The 15,116-nt window shown below is 53.3% G+C and overlaps 1 protein-coding gene and 1 long non-coding RNA gene across 2 annotated transcripts; one reads left to right on the top strand and one right to left on the bottom strand.

Moving 5' to 3' along the window:
• Positions 1-5,701: 5,701 nt before the first annotated feature.
• LOC309851852 lies at positions 5,702-8,712 on the bottom strand. The gene is made up of 3 exons (XR_014304956.1): positions 8,565-8,712; positions 7,939-8,099; positions 5,702-5,863 (listed from the first exon to the last, which is right to left on the bottom strand). It is a non-coding gene; the product is annotated as an uncharacterized lncRNA (long non-coding RNA).
• A 1,103-nt stretch (positions 8,713-9,815) lies between these two features.
• TRIM47 (tripartite motif containing 47) lies at positions 9,816-14,273 on the top strand. The gene is made up of 6 exons (XM_082707668.1): positions 9,816-10,567; positions 11,638-11,733; positions 11,997-12,227; positions 12,408-12,606; positions 13,014-13,088; positions 13,360-14,273. The coding sequence occupies exons 1-6, from the start codon at positions 9,890-9,892 to the stop codon at positions 13,998-14,000; spliced, it is 1,920 nt and encodes a 639-aa protein (XP_082563794.1). The 5' UTR covers positions 9,816-9,889; the 3' UTR covers positions 14,001-14,273.
• Positions 14,274-15,116: the final 843 nt, after the last annotated feature.

The following is a 15,116-nucleotide window of genomic DNA, read 5'->3' as shown; positions in this document are numbered from 1 at the left end:
TGATGAGCACCTGAAGATTCTGTTTTGTATACATGTGGTCAAAATGAAGCAACCTTGAGGCAGGCAGGCCCTCCCCGCCCCCGCTCCGATCAGCCGTCTTAGCTGGGCACAGCCTTGGCCCCTGCCCCCATCACCCAGGGTGTGGGGACTAAGTACAGTGTTGTTGTATAGCGCTGGGCTGGCACTGGCTTTGTTTTTGTTTTTCCTACTTTGTTTTTGTTTTGTTTTTCCTACTTCGAGTAGAAAAGATTGTGTTTTTCCTACTCCAACGATGCTTTCCTGATGATACCAGGACGTATGTTTGTTAGTGTTTCTGGAAGTGGGCGCTGCGACCTAGAGCAGCTGTAATTCTGTTACTCAGAACACTTCACTTCTTGATCTGGGTGGTGGTTACAAGGATGTTGGCTTTACAGCTGTTGGTGCTATATGTGCATTTTTACATACTCATGAATAATTATTTTGCAAGAATTTTTTTAAAGGATAACACATGCAATCCCGTGGCCCCAGCTGTGGCCCCCAGCTGCACGCCCCATCCTGCAGGTGCCTCCCCAGCCTGTGGCTCTGTTCAAGAGCGGGGCCAGGCCTCTGGTCAGTACAGCCCGGGCAACAAGCTTCGAGGAGGACTCCGAAGTTGGGGACTCCCCAGACATGGGGAGGGGGCTCTCGCAGTGCACATCCTGACTGAGTGACAGTAGACAGTCACCTTGCTGCACAGCTTGGCCAACAGTTGCTGAGAGACCCAGCAGGGAGGGAAGCAGGATTGGGCTGGCCCAGTGGCCGGCATTGGTGGCTCTCGCCATGTACAGATTCTGACCATCACCACCCCCAACCCACCCCCCAGCCCAAAGCCCCAGCACGCATGTGCGACAGGCTGCTCCCACGCTCTGAAAGAGGGAGAGAAAGGAAGAGAGCCCCCTCTGCTTCTGTGGTGGGAAGGGTTTGGGGTCTTCATTCTATGATACTGTGTTTCATCAGGTCGTCAGTCCTTTCCATATTGTTCTGTAGGAATGTTCCTTATTGTGACTGTTGACCTTATTTATGAGATGAGATGCCGCTGGCCCTTTTGTAGACTGTGCTTTTCAAGTAGGCATGGGGCAGGCATTTGCAAATTATTGGAAAGCTGCTTCAAATGAAATGCCCTCAATCCACCCAGTTCTGACAGAAGTCTGTCTCCTCTCCAGGAAAAACACATTAGGAGGGGAAAAAAGAGCATGGATTTTGGGGTGTAACATTTGTGAGGGGGATTTGATTAGACTGTGGGTGTTTCCAAAATCTCTGCCCCTCTAGTATTGGGGCTTCTTTGAGGCCGAATCAGGAGGATGGGCACACAGGCACACCGAGACAGGGCAAGGGGACAGGAGAGATTTTAAAAGACATCTCAGGTGCCAGGGGAGTTGAGGGAGTTGGGTTGGAGGTTGCTGTTCCCCAGGCAGGAAGGGATGGGAGGGAACAGCATGGCGAATGTAGGAGATGTGGCTTCTAGTAACATGGGAGAGGAAGCTAGAAGACTATGGAGCCACTCCGAGGACAAAGGATTTCCATTCTAGAATTCTATACCCAGCCAAACAGTGTCAGAGCTTGAACAAAGACCATTGTAGGCACTTTCACATCCATTCTCAGGAAGCCCCCAGAAGATGTGCTTTTCCAAAGGAAAGAAGTAAAGTCAATGAAGGGGAAGGAAGACCTGAGACCCAAGCAACAGGGAACTCAACACAGAAGAGAAGTGGTAAAGAACTGAAGTCTCCAGAAACTTGGGCATGAACATCCACCAGGATTTTCAAGGCTAACGAGCATGTGCTTTGCAGATGAGGCACTAAATGCAAAAAGTAATAGCTAAGATGTTGAAGCTGGCAGTCATGGGAGCAAGCATCTGGAGCAGCTGGGACACAGAACGGCCAGCTTTTGTTACAAGGCTCATAAAATTGTTTACTTTTTGGAGAAAGAACAGCAAATAAAACCTAACTTCAGCAGGAGGAGAGAATAAAGATTAGAGCAGAAATCAATGAAATAGAAACCAAAAGAACAGTAGAACAAATTGATGAAACTAGGAGTCAGTTCTTGGAAAAAAATAATAAGATCGATGACCCCCTGGCCAGACTTATCAAAAAGAAAAAAGACCCAAATAAATAAAATCATGAATGAAAGAGGAGAGATCACAACCAACACTGAAGAAAGACAATTATAAGAACATGTTATGAGCAACTCTAGGCCAGCAAATTAGGCAATCCGGAAGAAATGGATGCATTCCTAAAAACTGAGCTACCCAAACTGAAACAGGAAGAAATAGAAAACCTGAACAGACCCATAATCAGCCAGGAAACGGAAGCAGTTATCAAAATCTCCCAACAAACAAGAGACAGACAGCTTCCCAGGGGAATTCTACCCAACATTTAAAGAAGAAGTAATACCTTTTCTTCCGAAGTTGTCCCAGAAAAAAAAAGAAATGGAAGGAAAACTTCCAGACTCCTTCTATGAGGACAGCATTATCTTGATCCCAGAACCAGACAAAACCAGACCTCAATCCAAACCCCACCAGAAAGAATTACAAACCAATATTCTTGATGAACACGGATACAAAAATTCTCACCAAGAAACTAGCCAGTACGGGGCGCCTGAGTGGCTCAGTGGGTTAAAGCCTCTACCTTCGCCTCAGGTCATGATCTCAGGGTCCTGGGATCGAGCCCCGCATCGGGCTCTCTGCTCAGCAGGGAGCCTGCTTCCTCCTCTCTCTCTCTGCCTGCCTCTCTGCCTGCTTGTGATCTCTGTCAAATAAATAAATAAAATCTTTTAAAAAAGAAAGAAAGAAAGAAAGAAAGAAAGAAAGAAAGAAAGAAAGAAAGAAAGAAAGAAAGAAAGAAAGAAACTAGCCAGTAGGATCCAACAGTATATTAAAAAGAGTATTCACCACAACCAAGAGGGATTTATTCCTGGGCTGCAAGGGTGGTTCAACATCCACAAATCAATCATTGTGATACACGACGTTAATAAATGAAAGGACAAGATCTGTATGATCCTCTCAAGAGATGCAGGAAAAGAAAAATCTGACAAAGTACAGGATACTTTCCTGATTAAAACTCTTCACAGTGTAGCGATAGAGAGAACATACCTCAATATCATAAAAGCCATATACAAAAGCCCACAGCGAAATTTTCAGTGAGAAAAAACAGAGGTTTTCCCCTAAGGGCAGGAACAGGACAGGGGTGTCCGCTCTCACCACTGTTGTCCAACATTGTACTAGAAGACCTAGCCTTAGCAGTTAACAAAAAGGAATAAAAGACACCCAAATCAGCAAAGAAGTCAAACTCTCTCTACAGATGACATGATACTCTATGTGAAAAACCCAAAAGACTCCACCCCAAAATTGCTAGAACTCATACAGGAATTCAGCAACATGGCAGGAGATAAAGTCAAGGCACAGAAATGCTATATTTCTATATACTAACCATGAGACAGAAGAAAGAAATTAAGGAGTCGATCCCAATTACAATTGCACCAAAAACCATAAGATACCTTTCCCTAAGAGGGAAAAGATACGTACTCCGAAAGCTATTGAGCACTCATGAGAGAAACTGAGGAAGACACAAAAAAAATGGAAAAATGTTCCATGTTCATGGGTTGGAAGAACAAATATTGTTAAAATATTTTAACATATTTTAAGCATATTAAGCACATTAAAATATTTTAACATATTTTAAGCATTTTAAGCATAAAATGTTTATGCTTCCCAGAGCAATCTACACATTACTATCAAAAGACGACCAATATTTTTCACAGAGCTGGAACAAATAATCCTAAAATTTGTATGAAACCAGAAAAGACACTGAATAGCCACAGGAATGTAGAAAAAGAAAACCAAACGTGATGGCATCACAATTCCGGACTTCAAGGTCTATGACAAAGCTGTCATCATCAAGACAGCCTGGTACTGGCCCAAAAGCAGACACATAGATCAGGGGAACAGAATAGAGAATCCAGAAATGGACCCTCGACTCTATGGTCAACTAATCTTTGACAAAGCAGGAAAGAATGTCCAATGGAAAAAGACAGTCTCTTCAACAAATGGTGTTGGGAAATTGAACAGCCACATGCAGAAGAATGAAACTGGACCATTTTCTTATACCATACACAAAAATAGACTCAAAACGGTTGAAAGACCTAAATGTGAGACAGGAATCTATCAAAAAATCCTAGAGGAGAACACAGGCAGCAACCTCTGTGACCTCAGCCGTAGCAACTTCTTGCTGGACAAGTCTCCAAAGGTCAGGGAAACAAAGGCAAAATGAGCCATTGGGACTTCAAGATAAAAAGCTTTTGGGGCAGGGGCCCTGGGTGGCTCAGTAGGTTAAGCCTCTGCCTTCGACTCAGGTCGTGATCTCAGGGTCCTGGGATTGAGCCCCACATCGGGCTCTCTGCTCAGCAGGGAGCCTGCTTCCGTTTGACCCCGCCTGCCTCTATACCTCCTTGTGATCTCTGTCAAATAAATAAATAAAACCTTAAAAAAAAAAAAAAAAGCTCTTGGGGAACCTGGGTGGCTCAGTCATTAAGCGTCTGCCTTTTCTCAGGTCATGATCCCAGGGTCCTGGGATCAAGCCCCTCGTCAGAGAGTCTCCTTCCTTCCCTCTCTCTCTGCCTGCCTCTCTGCCTACTTGTGATCCCTGTCGGTCAAATAAATAAATAAAATCTTAAAAAAAAAAAAAAAAAGCTTTTGCACAACAAAGGAAACAGTCAACAAAACCAAAAGGCAGCTGACAGAATGGGACAAGATATTTGCTAATGTCTTATTAGATAAAGGGCTAATATCCGAAATCTATAAAGAACTTATCAAACTCAACACCCAAAGAACAGATAATGCAATCAAGAAATGGGTAGAAGACATGAACAGATAATTCTCCAAAGAAGACATACAAATGGCCAACAGACACGTGAAAAAATACTCAACATCGCTTGACATCAGGGAAATACAAATCAAATCAATGAGATCCCATCTAACGCCAGTAAGAATGGCCAAAAGTAGTAAAGTATTAACAAGTCAGGAAACGACAGATATTGGTGAGGATGCTTTTACACTGTTGGTAGAAATGCAAGCTGGTGCAGCCATTCTGGAAAACAGCATGGAGGTTCCTCAAAGAGTTGAAAATAGAGCTACCCTACAACCCAGCAATTGCACTACTGAGTATTTACTCTAAAGATACAAACATAGTGATCCAAAGGGGCACATGCACCCGAATGTTTATAGCAGGAATGTCTACAATAGCTGAACTAGGGAAAGAGCCCAGATGTCCATCAACAGGTGAGTGGCTAAAGAAGATGGGGTATATAGATACAATGGAATATTCCTCAACCACCAAAAAAATGAAAAATCTTGCCACTTCCAATGACGTGGATGGAACCAGAGGGTATTATGCTAAGCAAAATAATTCAATCAGAAAAACAATATGATTTCACTCATGTGGAATTTAAGAAACAAAACAGGAGCATAGGGGAAGGGAGGGAAACAGAACAAGAGGAAATCAGAGAGGGAGACAAAACATAAGAGACCTTAATCATAAGAAACAAACTGAGGGTTGCTGCTGGGGGCATGGGGTGACGGGCGATGAGCACTAAGGACGGCCCGTGATGTAGTGAGCACGGGGTGTTACAAACAGCTGATGAATCACTGAACTCTACCTCTGAAACTAATAATACACTCACTATAGGTTAATTAATTGAATTTAAATTTTAAAAAGTTTAATTACTTTTAAAATTCTATTATTTTGAAATGGATACAGATCCAAACGGGGTGCCTGGCTGGCTCAGTTTGAAGAGCATGCGACTCTTAATCTTGGGGTCATGGGTTCGATCCCCACGTTGGGTGTAGAGATTACTGAAAATAAATAAACAAACGTAAAAAGAAAAGTACATCAAAACCATTCAGTGTTACCTTGGGACATGGTCTGAGTCCCGTGTCAATTTCACAGACGCGACGCGAGCGAGGCTGGGAATGGCTGGCTCATTACTCCCATTTGCTGGGAGGTTTTGCTTGTTTTTGCTTCAGTCTGACCGTTTTCTTTCCCTTTCAAGCAATACTGCAGCCCTGTAGACAGGTTCATATATGAGGTGTAGGATCATTGTCAGGTTTCACTTTCTGGGTTTGCATTCTGTCTCCTCTGGATGAGTTGTGTGACCTCTAGCAAGATACGTAAACTGTCGGAATTCCATTTCTCATCCTTTAAGACATAGTTCTTGCAAAGGCAGAGTGAGACGCAGGCGTGAGCGTGCTCCTGCAGACCTCAAAAATGCATTACCTTCTCCCCTTAGGAGCCAATTCATTCCAAAAAGAGAATGAATATGTTGGGCAATCTTAAAGCTACGATGATGGAGGGGCACCTGGGTGGCTTAGTGGGTTAAAACCTCCGCCTTCGGCTTGGAGGTTTTAAATTTTTAAAATTTTTATTTAAAGTTTTTTTTTTTTCAAGATTTTATTTGACAGAGATCACAAGTTGGCAGAGAGGCAAGCAGAGAGAGAGGAGGAAGCAGGCTCCCTGCTAAGCAGAGAGCCTGATGCAAGGCTTGATCCCAGCGCCCTGGGATCATGACCTGAGCTGAAGGCAGAGGCTTTAACCCACTGAGCCACCCAGGTGTCCCTATGTAAAGATTTTAAATAAAATCTTGAAAGAAAAGAAAAAAAAAACATCACCACTGTCTTGACAAATCACAGCTCTATACTTTCCTAGGGACGCAGATCTTCCTGGGCAGGCTCTGGGCTGGGAAGCCGGAGGCCGGCTGGCACTTGTCCATGAACACGCCCCAGCCCAACTGGCACCCCTCACCCCTCCAGAGCCAGGCGGGTCTGTGATCTCAGCGAGCCTGGGCAGCCTGCCTGCCAAGCCTTGGAGCTTGGTGGCACTATGCCTGAGCCTCCCAACTGATCCTGGGGCTTGGCAAACAGCAACAGTCATGAGCGAGTGGTGATCCCTGTGGAAACCAACGTATGGAACTCATTACCCGCCTTCCTGCCAAATTGGGCACACCCAGGCCGGTTTCCTCTGCTACTCCTCAGCTGGAGGAGCTTTTCCCGCTCTAGTTTCTGCATGTCCGCATCCTAGCAACCTGTGAAAGCCCAGATGCTCCTTCATCCACAGGGCCCTCCAGGATCCGCCCCCCTCTTCCAGTGAGTCCCCCCGGATTGCACCCCTCATTTAGTATTTCATAGATCTTCGTTTTCTTCTCTCCTTCCAGGAAAGACGGAAGGAGGCTCTGCATAGCATCTTTCTAAATTAGAATTCTTTTTTTTTTTTAAGATTTTATTTATTTATTTGACAGAGATCACAAGTAGGCAGAGAGAGAGGAAGGGAAGCAGGCTCCCTGCGGAGCAGAAAGCCTGATGCGGGGCTCAATCCCAGGACCCTGGGACCATGACCCGAGCCAAAGGCAGAGGCTTTAACCCACTGAGCCACCCAGGCGCCCCTAAATTAGACATTCTTAAGCTGGGAGTTTTGGTGAGAAAATTCTCTGTATTTTCACTCTTCTCTAAACTGAAATTTGGCATTTCTTTCTGTTACAAATGGAGAGAACATACCACAGTGGAGTTAGCAGTTCTGTGACTTGTCACCAGGAGAAATTACAGAGAGTTTCACAATATATTATGTGGTCACACAGAACCTGAAATATCACTTACGTTCATCACTATTTCAAAAATAAATGATTAGGGGCGCCTGGGTGGCTCTTCTCCCTCTCCCTCTGCCTGCCTCTCTGCCTACTTGTGATCTCTCTCTCTCTGTCAAGTAAATAAATAAAATCTTTAAAAATTAAAAAAAATAAATGACTAGGCCTCCATCAGATGTTAAAAGAAACACAGATATCACAAATTTATCTTCTTAATATTTTGTACCTGTATTTCAGTGTAATCAGTTTCCATGAAATCCTATGCATTTTGCTTTGTACATTTAAAAGCCTTACTTGGGGTTGCCTGGGTGTCTCAGTAGGTGAAGCATCTGCCTCGGGCTCAGGCGACGATCCCAGGGTGCTGGGATGGAGTCCTGCCTCCGACTCCCTGCTCAGTGGGGGGCCTGCTTCTCCTTCTGCATCTGCTGCTTCCCCTGCTTGTGCTCTCTCTCTCTCTGATAAATAAATAAATTTTTAAAATAAATAAACAAGCAAATAAATAAATAAAAGCATTACTTCGGAAAGGGGTGCACCTAGCTTCAAGAAAGGCTCTGGCAGTGAGAAAAGTTCCGCCCCACTTCTGGATGGAATGGCCCTCCCCTGACCCTCTTATTTCTTCCTCTTTGGACTCTCAGCAGCAGGAGGTCTGGCAGATAAGGAAGGGTTGTCTCCATTCTTCTATATTTTTTATTTTTATTTTTAAAAAAGATTTTATTTATTTAATTCAGGGAGAGCCATCACACAGTGGTGGGGAGGGGCAGAGGGAGAGGGAGAAGCAGACTTCCTGAACAGAGGGGAGCACGAGGTGGGAAGCAATCCCAGGACCCGGAGCCAGCCAGGCGCCCTGTGTGGTGTTTTGATCCTGATTAGACTGGGCTAAGGGCTTGGGGGAGGAAGACCGTCTTGTCAGCAGTACTTACTGTCAACATGAACTATCAATGTTGATGGTGACCTTGATCACCCTGCTGGGGTCATGCTTGCCAGGCTTCGCCACTGTGAAGTGACTCTTTTGCTCCCTTTGGAAGAAAATCACTATGCACAGTCTGCTTTAAAGGAGTGGGAAATCAGGCTCCAACTCAGAGTATCCACAACAATTATTTTGCAATCTTCTCAATGGGAAATTTGCTTATGCTTCTTCATTTGTATACCCGGTCATTTATTTATATCAGTATGAACCCGTGGATGTTTATTTTATACTTTGGGTTATAAGCTAATCTATTTTGTTGCCACTTTATTTAAAAAAAAATTTTTTTTTAGTATTTTATTTATTTATTTGAGAAAACACGCTCGAGAGAGCGAGCTAGCGCAGAGCGCTGGCAGGAGCAGAGAGGAGTGGCAGAGGAAGAAGCAGACTCCAGCCTAGCAGGAGGGGGCGGGGAGGGAGCCCGATGCGGGGATGCGGGGCTCGATCCCAGGACCCTGAGATCCTGACCTGAGCGGAAGGCAGATGATTCCCCGACTAAGCCACCCAGGCGTCCCGCCATTTTTATTTTTTTAAACATTAAGTGCATGTCTGCATGAGCCTTCAATGCCTCCATCTGGGGAACCCATACCCCCCAGACCCAGGTACACCGCAAGTGCCTGGGCGTTGGGGTGGGGGTCCGTGAAGGGGAACTGAATTCCCTCACACGAGGGACTTGGAGGGTGACAGCAACTTCCCATTTCAGGGTTGGAAAAGCCCAAGTTCCCCACAAGGGGTAAATAGAGTCGCTAAGGGGCAAAAACACGCGCACATCAGCGGTTAATTTTCTCTGCAGTCAGCAGCAGCTCAGAAGCTTTGCTAACAAGTGCCTCGGGGAGGTCTGGAGCGCGAAGGGTCTGGAGTGGCCTGGTGGCAACGGGTGGGAACGCCCGGTCCCTCTGGAGTCCGGGCCCGGCTGTGGAGGGAACTGAGGGTGATGGAGGGGTGAACTTCCCAGCTTCCTTCCAGTGTGCCCGCCTCGCACTCTCTGCCCTCCGCGCTCCCCTTGGACCAGCAGGGACGGTGGTGCAGGAGCCCCTCGGGGTCACACGGGGCCGGAGGTGTGGGGCACACGGGGGCGGAGACCCCCCCGCGAAGTCTTGGCCAGCGCCGGGTATACCGAGACCCACAGGCGGGTCTGCGGCGCTGGGGGCGGTCCGAGCCGGGGACGGAAGGGGGCTGGACCCTTGGCCTCGGTCCCAGGGGGCGGTGCCGCAGCGCGAGCGGGCAGGGTCCCTCCCTGGGCGGGAGCAGAACAGGCGGTGCCCGCGCGGCCGCGGAGCTATGGACGGCAGCGGGCCCTTCAGCTGCCCCATCTGCCTGGAGCCGCTCCGCGAGCCGGTGACGCTGCCCTGCGGCCACAACTTCTGCCTGGCCTGCCTGAGCGCGCTGTGGCCGCACCGCGGAGCGGGTGGCACCGGCGGGCCCGGAGGCGCGGCCCGCTGCCCGCTGTGCCAGGAGCCCTTCCCCGACGGCCTGCAGCTCCGCAAGAACCACACGCTGTCCGAGCTGCTGCAGCTCCGCCAGGGCTCGGGCTCCGCGCCCGGGCCCGGCCCGGGTCCGGGTCCGGGTCCGGGAGCGCCGGCCCCGGAGCCCACGCCGCCCAGCGCCCCGGAGCCTTCGGCCCCCTGCGCGCCCGAGCCCTGGCCGGGCGGCGAAGAGCCGGTGCGCTGCGACGCGTGCCCCGAGGGCGCCGCCCTGCCTGCCGCGCTCTCCTGCCTCTCCTGCCTCGCCTCCTTCTGCTCGGCGCACTTGGGCCCGCATGAGCGCAGCCCCGCGCTGCGCGGACACCGCCTAGTGCCGCCGCTGCGCCGGCTGGAGGAGAGCCTGTGCCCGCGCCACCTGCGGCCGCTCGAGCGCTACTGCCGCGTGGAGCGCGTGTGCCTGTGCGAGGCCTGCGCCGCCCAGGAGCACCGCGGCCACGAGCTCGTGCCGCTGGAGCAGGAGCGCGCCCTCCAGGAGGTGGGCGCGGGCACCGGGGGCGCACCAGGGCGGGTCAGGGCCGCGCGGGGCCGCCGAGGGCCCAGGGATCCCCGCCCCCCACCCCTTTTCCTGATAGGGTCCTAATGTCCTCCTCTAACCTGAGACTCTTTGCCGTCCTTCCCAATTTTGACAATGTCATCCATCCACACCGCGGCTCGAGATGGGAATGGGGTGTGGAGGGGCCCAGAGAGAACGCGACAAAGACTGGTAGGGCAAGCCGGGGTCTGGGCCGATGGGGGTCTAAGGCAAGGGAGAGCAGAGTCAGGCCCGCGGGGTCCCCACGGGCTGATTCTGGCAGAGCGGCTGTTGCGCCGCCGGGCCGGGTTCCTGCCGGTTCCCGCTCAGATCTGGCCTGGGCTCAGGCATCAGGTTGAGATGGGTGTGGCAGGCGACAGGAGTGTGGCTGAGGGTGGACGCAGCATACAGACCGCTCTTGTCCAGCTGGTCCAGGGGCCCGTGGTGGGAGCATGTGTTCCCAGTCGTCAGCTACCTCCACCCCCAGTTTCCTCTGGCCTCCAGCCCGGTCTTGGCGCCGCTGGCCTTGGGATTTTCCGTCTCTCCTGCCTGGAGCCGTGACTCACAAGACCCAGGGGACTTGCCCGGAATCCCCATTTTTCAGGCCTAAATTGGGGACACAGGCTCTTTGGGGACAGGGATCCCTAAGACAGCTGAACGCCCTCTGTGCCGCACCTACCCCACTACCTCTGCCTCTACCTCACTGAAAGGAGCTCTCCAGTGAGTGAGAGCAGCGTTAGGGAGCGTGGATGGCCTTGTACTTGCCCACTGGTCAGAGAGGGGAGGCTGACCGCCCACAAGCTTGCCGGCCTGTGCTCCAGAGTGCCTGTGCTGCCAGGCACTTGGGAATGGCACCTGCCTGGCCTTGAGGCACCTCTGGCCTATTATGGGACATCATGGCCACTCCCAGTCCCCCCCTATACACAGATGTCACTCTCGGGTCATCCCTCTTTTCCCTCTTGCTGAGTCCTGGTAGCCCTAGGTAGGGCTACGGCCTCGGCCGGCCCCGTGTCAGTTAATGGTGTCGCCCACAGGCAGAGCAGTCCAAAGTCCTGAGTGCTGTGGAGGACCGCATGGACGAGCTGGGTGCTGGCATCGCACAGTCCCGACGCACGGTGGCCCTCATCAAGGTTGGACCCTACGCTGACCCTGTGCCTGTGCGGTCCTGCAGCGGGCTCCGGGCAACGGGCGTCGGCCGCGTGCTCTGGTCCTCTCCAAAGAAGCCTACCCTCCCGGCACCACCTGCAGCACCGCTGAGCCCGAGCAGCTCTGGGACAGGGCCATCTGGTCCCTCTGTCCCCACAAGAGGGCAGGGTGGGAAGGTGGGGGTCTGGAAAGAAGGGGGCTGTTCTTGCCCTCACCCTAGTCCCGTGTCCCGTGTCATCCCATGCAGAGCGCAGCCTTGGCAGAGCGGGAGAGGGTGTGCCGGCTCTTCACCGAGGCCGCAGCTGTCCTGCAGGGGTTCCAGACGGAGGTGCTGGGCTTCATTGAGGAAGGGGAGGCCACCATGCTGGGCCGCTCCCAGGGCGACCTGAGGCGACAGGAGGAACAGCGCAGTAGGCTCAGCCGGGCACGCCAGGACCTCAGCCAGGTCCCTGAGGCCGACTCGGTCAGCTTCCTGCAGGTCAGCGCAGCTCGTAGGGGGCAGAGAGGGCGCAAAGCGGGGACAGGCAAGGGATGGAGAGGGAAGGCAGGGGGGTGGGGTCTGGGCCCCCGGGGCTGTGCCATCCATCCAGCGGCGCAATCCCCCACAGCCTAAGGAGCGGCCGCCAGCAAGGCCTTAAAAGTCACGTATCCGGCACAGGAGCTGCTGGCACTGAGGCTGGCCCTGGAGGAGGGGTGTGGCCCTGGGCCCGGTCCCCCGAGGGAGCTCAGCTTCACCAAGTCCTCCCAAGCTGTGCGGGCGGTGAGAGACGCCCTGACGGTGGCCTGTGCCAGCCAGTGGGAGCAGCTGCGGGGGCTGGGCGGCGACGAGGATGAGCTACAGAAGTTGGGCACAGAAGGTGGGTGGCCCCCCAGGTGACTCACCCTTCCTCAGGCTCCCTGCACAGGCCCCCAGGCGCAGGATCCATTCAAGAACGGAAGACAGAAACTGTGCGCTGGGCGCAGGGTGGGTCACGAGTCCTGAGGGGAGCCACAGCTCAGTAATGACCAGTCCAGCCCCTTCAGCCACAGCCTTGGGCGCCGAGGGGGCTTCCCCTGCGCCGCCGTCTAGCTTCAGAGGGGCTGAGCGGGGAGGAGGTAGAGCAGGGACAGACCCGGAGGACCAGGCTTGCAGGTGAAGACAGGGGGCCATACTGGGGTGTGTGCCTGTCGTGGGTGTGAGGGATTTGGGTCACAGGGGCGCCTTGCACCCCTTCCCCAGCCACGGGCCACTGCAGAGCACCCCTCCCCACTATCTCTTCTGCAGCCGATGCCGAGTCCCAAGACCCCGACAGCACCAACAGCCTCGAGAGTGAGGCTCCCAGGGATTACTTCCTCAAGTGTAAGTGGCCACCTGGGCTCTCCCTTCGGCTTGCACCAGGCCCTCCCAAGGCTGCTGGGCTGAGCCTTGGCACGAGAAGACCCGGATTCCCACTCCCCTCATCCTTAGGGCGAACTAGGTCCGCTCTCGGGGTGCTCTCCGGTGGGGCTGAGGCGTGCTGGTCGCTAAGGAGCCGAGAGACTGTGTGTGGGGAGGGGGCTACCTGGGGGAGAGGCTGTCCCGCCCGCGCCTGCGCCTGAGCCCCCTGTCTCTCCCCCCTCCGCGGGAGCAGTTGCCTACATCGTGGACCTGGACAGCGACACGGCAGACAAGTACTTGCAGCTGTTCGGGACCAAAGGTGTGAAGAGGGTGCTGTGTCCCATCAACTACCCCGAGTCACCCACCCGCTTCACCCACTGCGAGCAGGTGCTGGGCGAGGGCGCCCTGGACCGGGGCACCTACTACTGGGAGGTGGAGATCATCGAGGGCTGGGTCAGTGTGGGGGTCATGGCCGAAGACTTCTCCCCGCAAGAGCCCTACGACCGGGGCCGCCTGGGCCGCAACGCCCACTCCTGCTGCCTGCAGTGGAACGGCCGGAGCTTCTCCGTCTGGTTCCACGGGCTCGAGGCGCCCCTGCCCCAGCCCTTCTCGCCCACCGTCGGGATCTGCCTCGAATACGCCGACCGTGCCCTGACCTTCTATGCCGTGCGGGACGGCAAGATGAGCCTTCTTCGGAGGCTGAAGGCCTCCCGGGCCCGCCGGAGCAGCTCCCTGGCCTCGCCCCTTGACCCCTTCCAGAGCCGCCTGGACAGCCACTTTGCGGGACTCTTCGCTCGCAGGCTCAAGCCCGCCTTCTTCCTAGAGAGTGTGGACGCCCATCTGCAGATCGGGCCCCTCAAGAAGTCCTGCATCTCCGTGTTGAAGAGGAGGTGATGCCCGACCGAAGGCACCTCGGAGCCCCCCACCGCCCCAGGCTTCTCGTTCCTAGAGGCCCCCACCTTCCGGATACTTGGCCTTCTGCCTCTCGAGGAGGAGGCCCCCAGGCCCCTTCCGGTGCCCCTCGGACCCTGCTCCTCCACAGGCCTTGTTTCTGGGAGGGAAAGCCAGAGCAGGGGCATATCCAGGCTACCCAGCCCCCACCCTTTCCAGGTTCCTGAGACAGTGCCTGGCATACAGTAGGTTCTGAATAAATGTTTGTTGAATGAATGACTCCTTTTTCTATCCTTCTCTCCACCCACCAAGAAATCTCATCTTTGGAGAGCTGGTCTTGAAAATCTGGTCTCCAGGATTCCTGGAGTGGGGGGCAGAGGTTGGGGGAGAGCCCTGGCCCAGGAGGAGGAGGCTGAAAAAAGGCCTCTGCCCTTTGGGGCAGCCCGCTCCCCAGTTCTGGGCTGGGGGAGCTAAGGCGGCTTCTCCCAAGGGGACCAGCCCCCCACTTGTTCTGGCTGCCGGAGCCTTTGCCTCATGGCCTGTCCCTGTGAGCTATTTTCATCCTGGATGCCACAATCCAATCCTGGACCTGCCTTCTGGTGTTCATGTCCAAGGCTAAATGCGGACCGCACACTGCCCCCCCCCCCCCACTCCAGAGCAGGACACCACTCCTGGGCGTGGGCAAGAAAGTTTGAGAGCTCCAGCGTCTGTCACACACACACCTTCTCAGCCCGGGAGGGTTGTGGCCGAGCAGGCCCCAGGGTGTGGCTGGAGGCGAGAATATCTCCAAGAAAGGGTTCTTTGTCCTTTTCCTCCAGAGCGGGCCTCACCGTGTCCACACCCAGCCACGCAGCTGGAACGGGGCTCCACGCAGGAGGTACACTGAGGCACGGGTGGGCCCTGCACCCCAGCAGAGCCTTTGCTTCTCTCCCAATAAAGCCCGGCGCTCCCTGCTGCCCCAGGGCCCACAGCCTGGCCTGGGGTGCCCACCCCAGAGGCTACACAGCGAGAGTGTTTCCAGGCCATTCCTGGTCCCTGGGTTCTCTGTGGCCCAGGAGCCCCCTCGAGGCGTCCGGGCCTGGAAGACAGGGACAGACAGAGGCCTCTCCATCGCTAGCC

The sequence above is a fragment of the Mustela nivalis genome (genome assembly GCF_964662115.1).
Source record: "Mustela nivalis genome assembly, chromosome: 17".
NCBI lineage: Eukaryota > Metazoa > Chordata > Mammalia > Carnivora > Mustelidae > Mustela > Mustela nivalis.
This window is presented reverse-complemented; position numbering and strand designations above follow the sequence as displayed.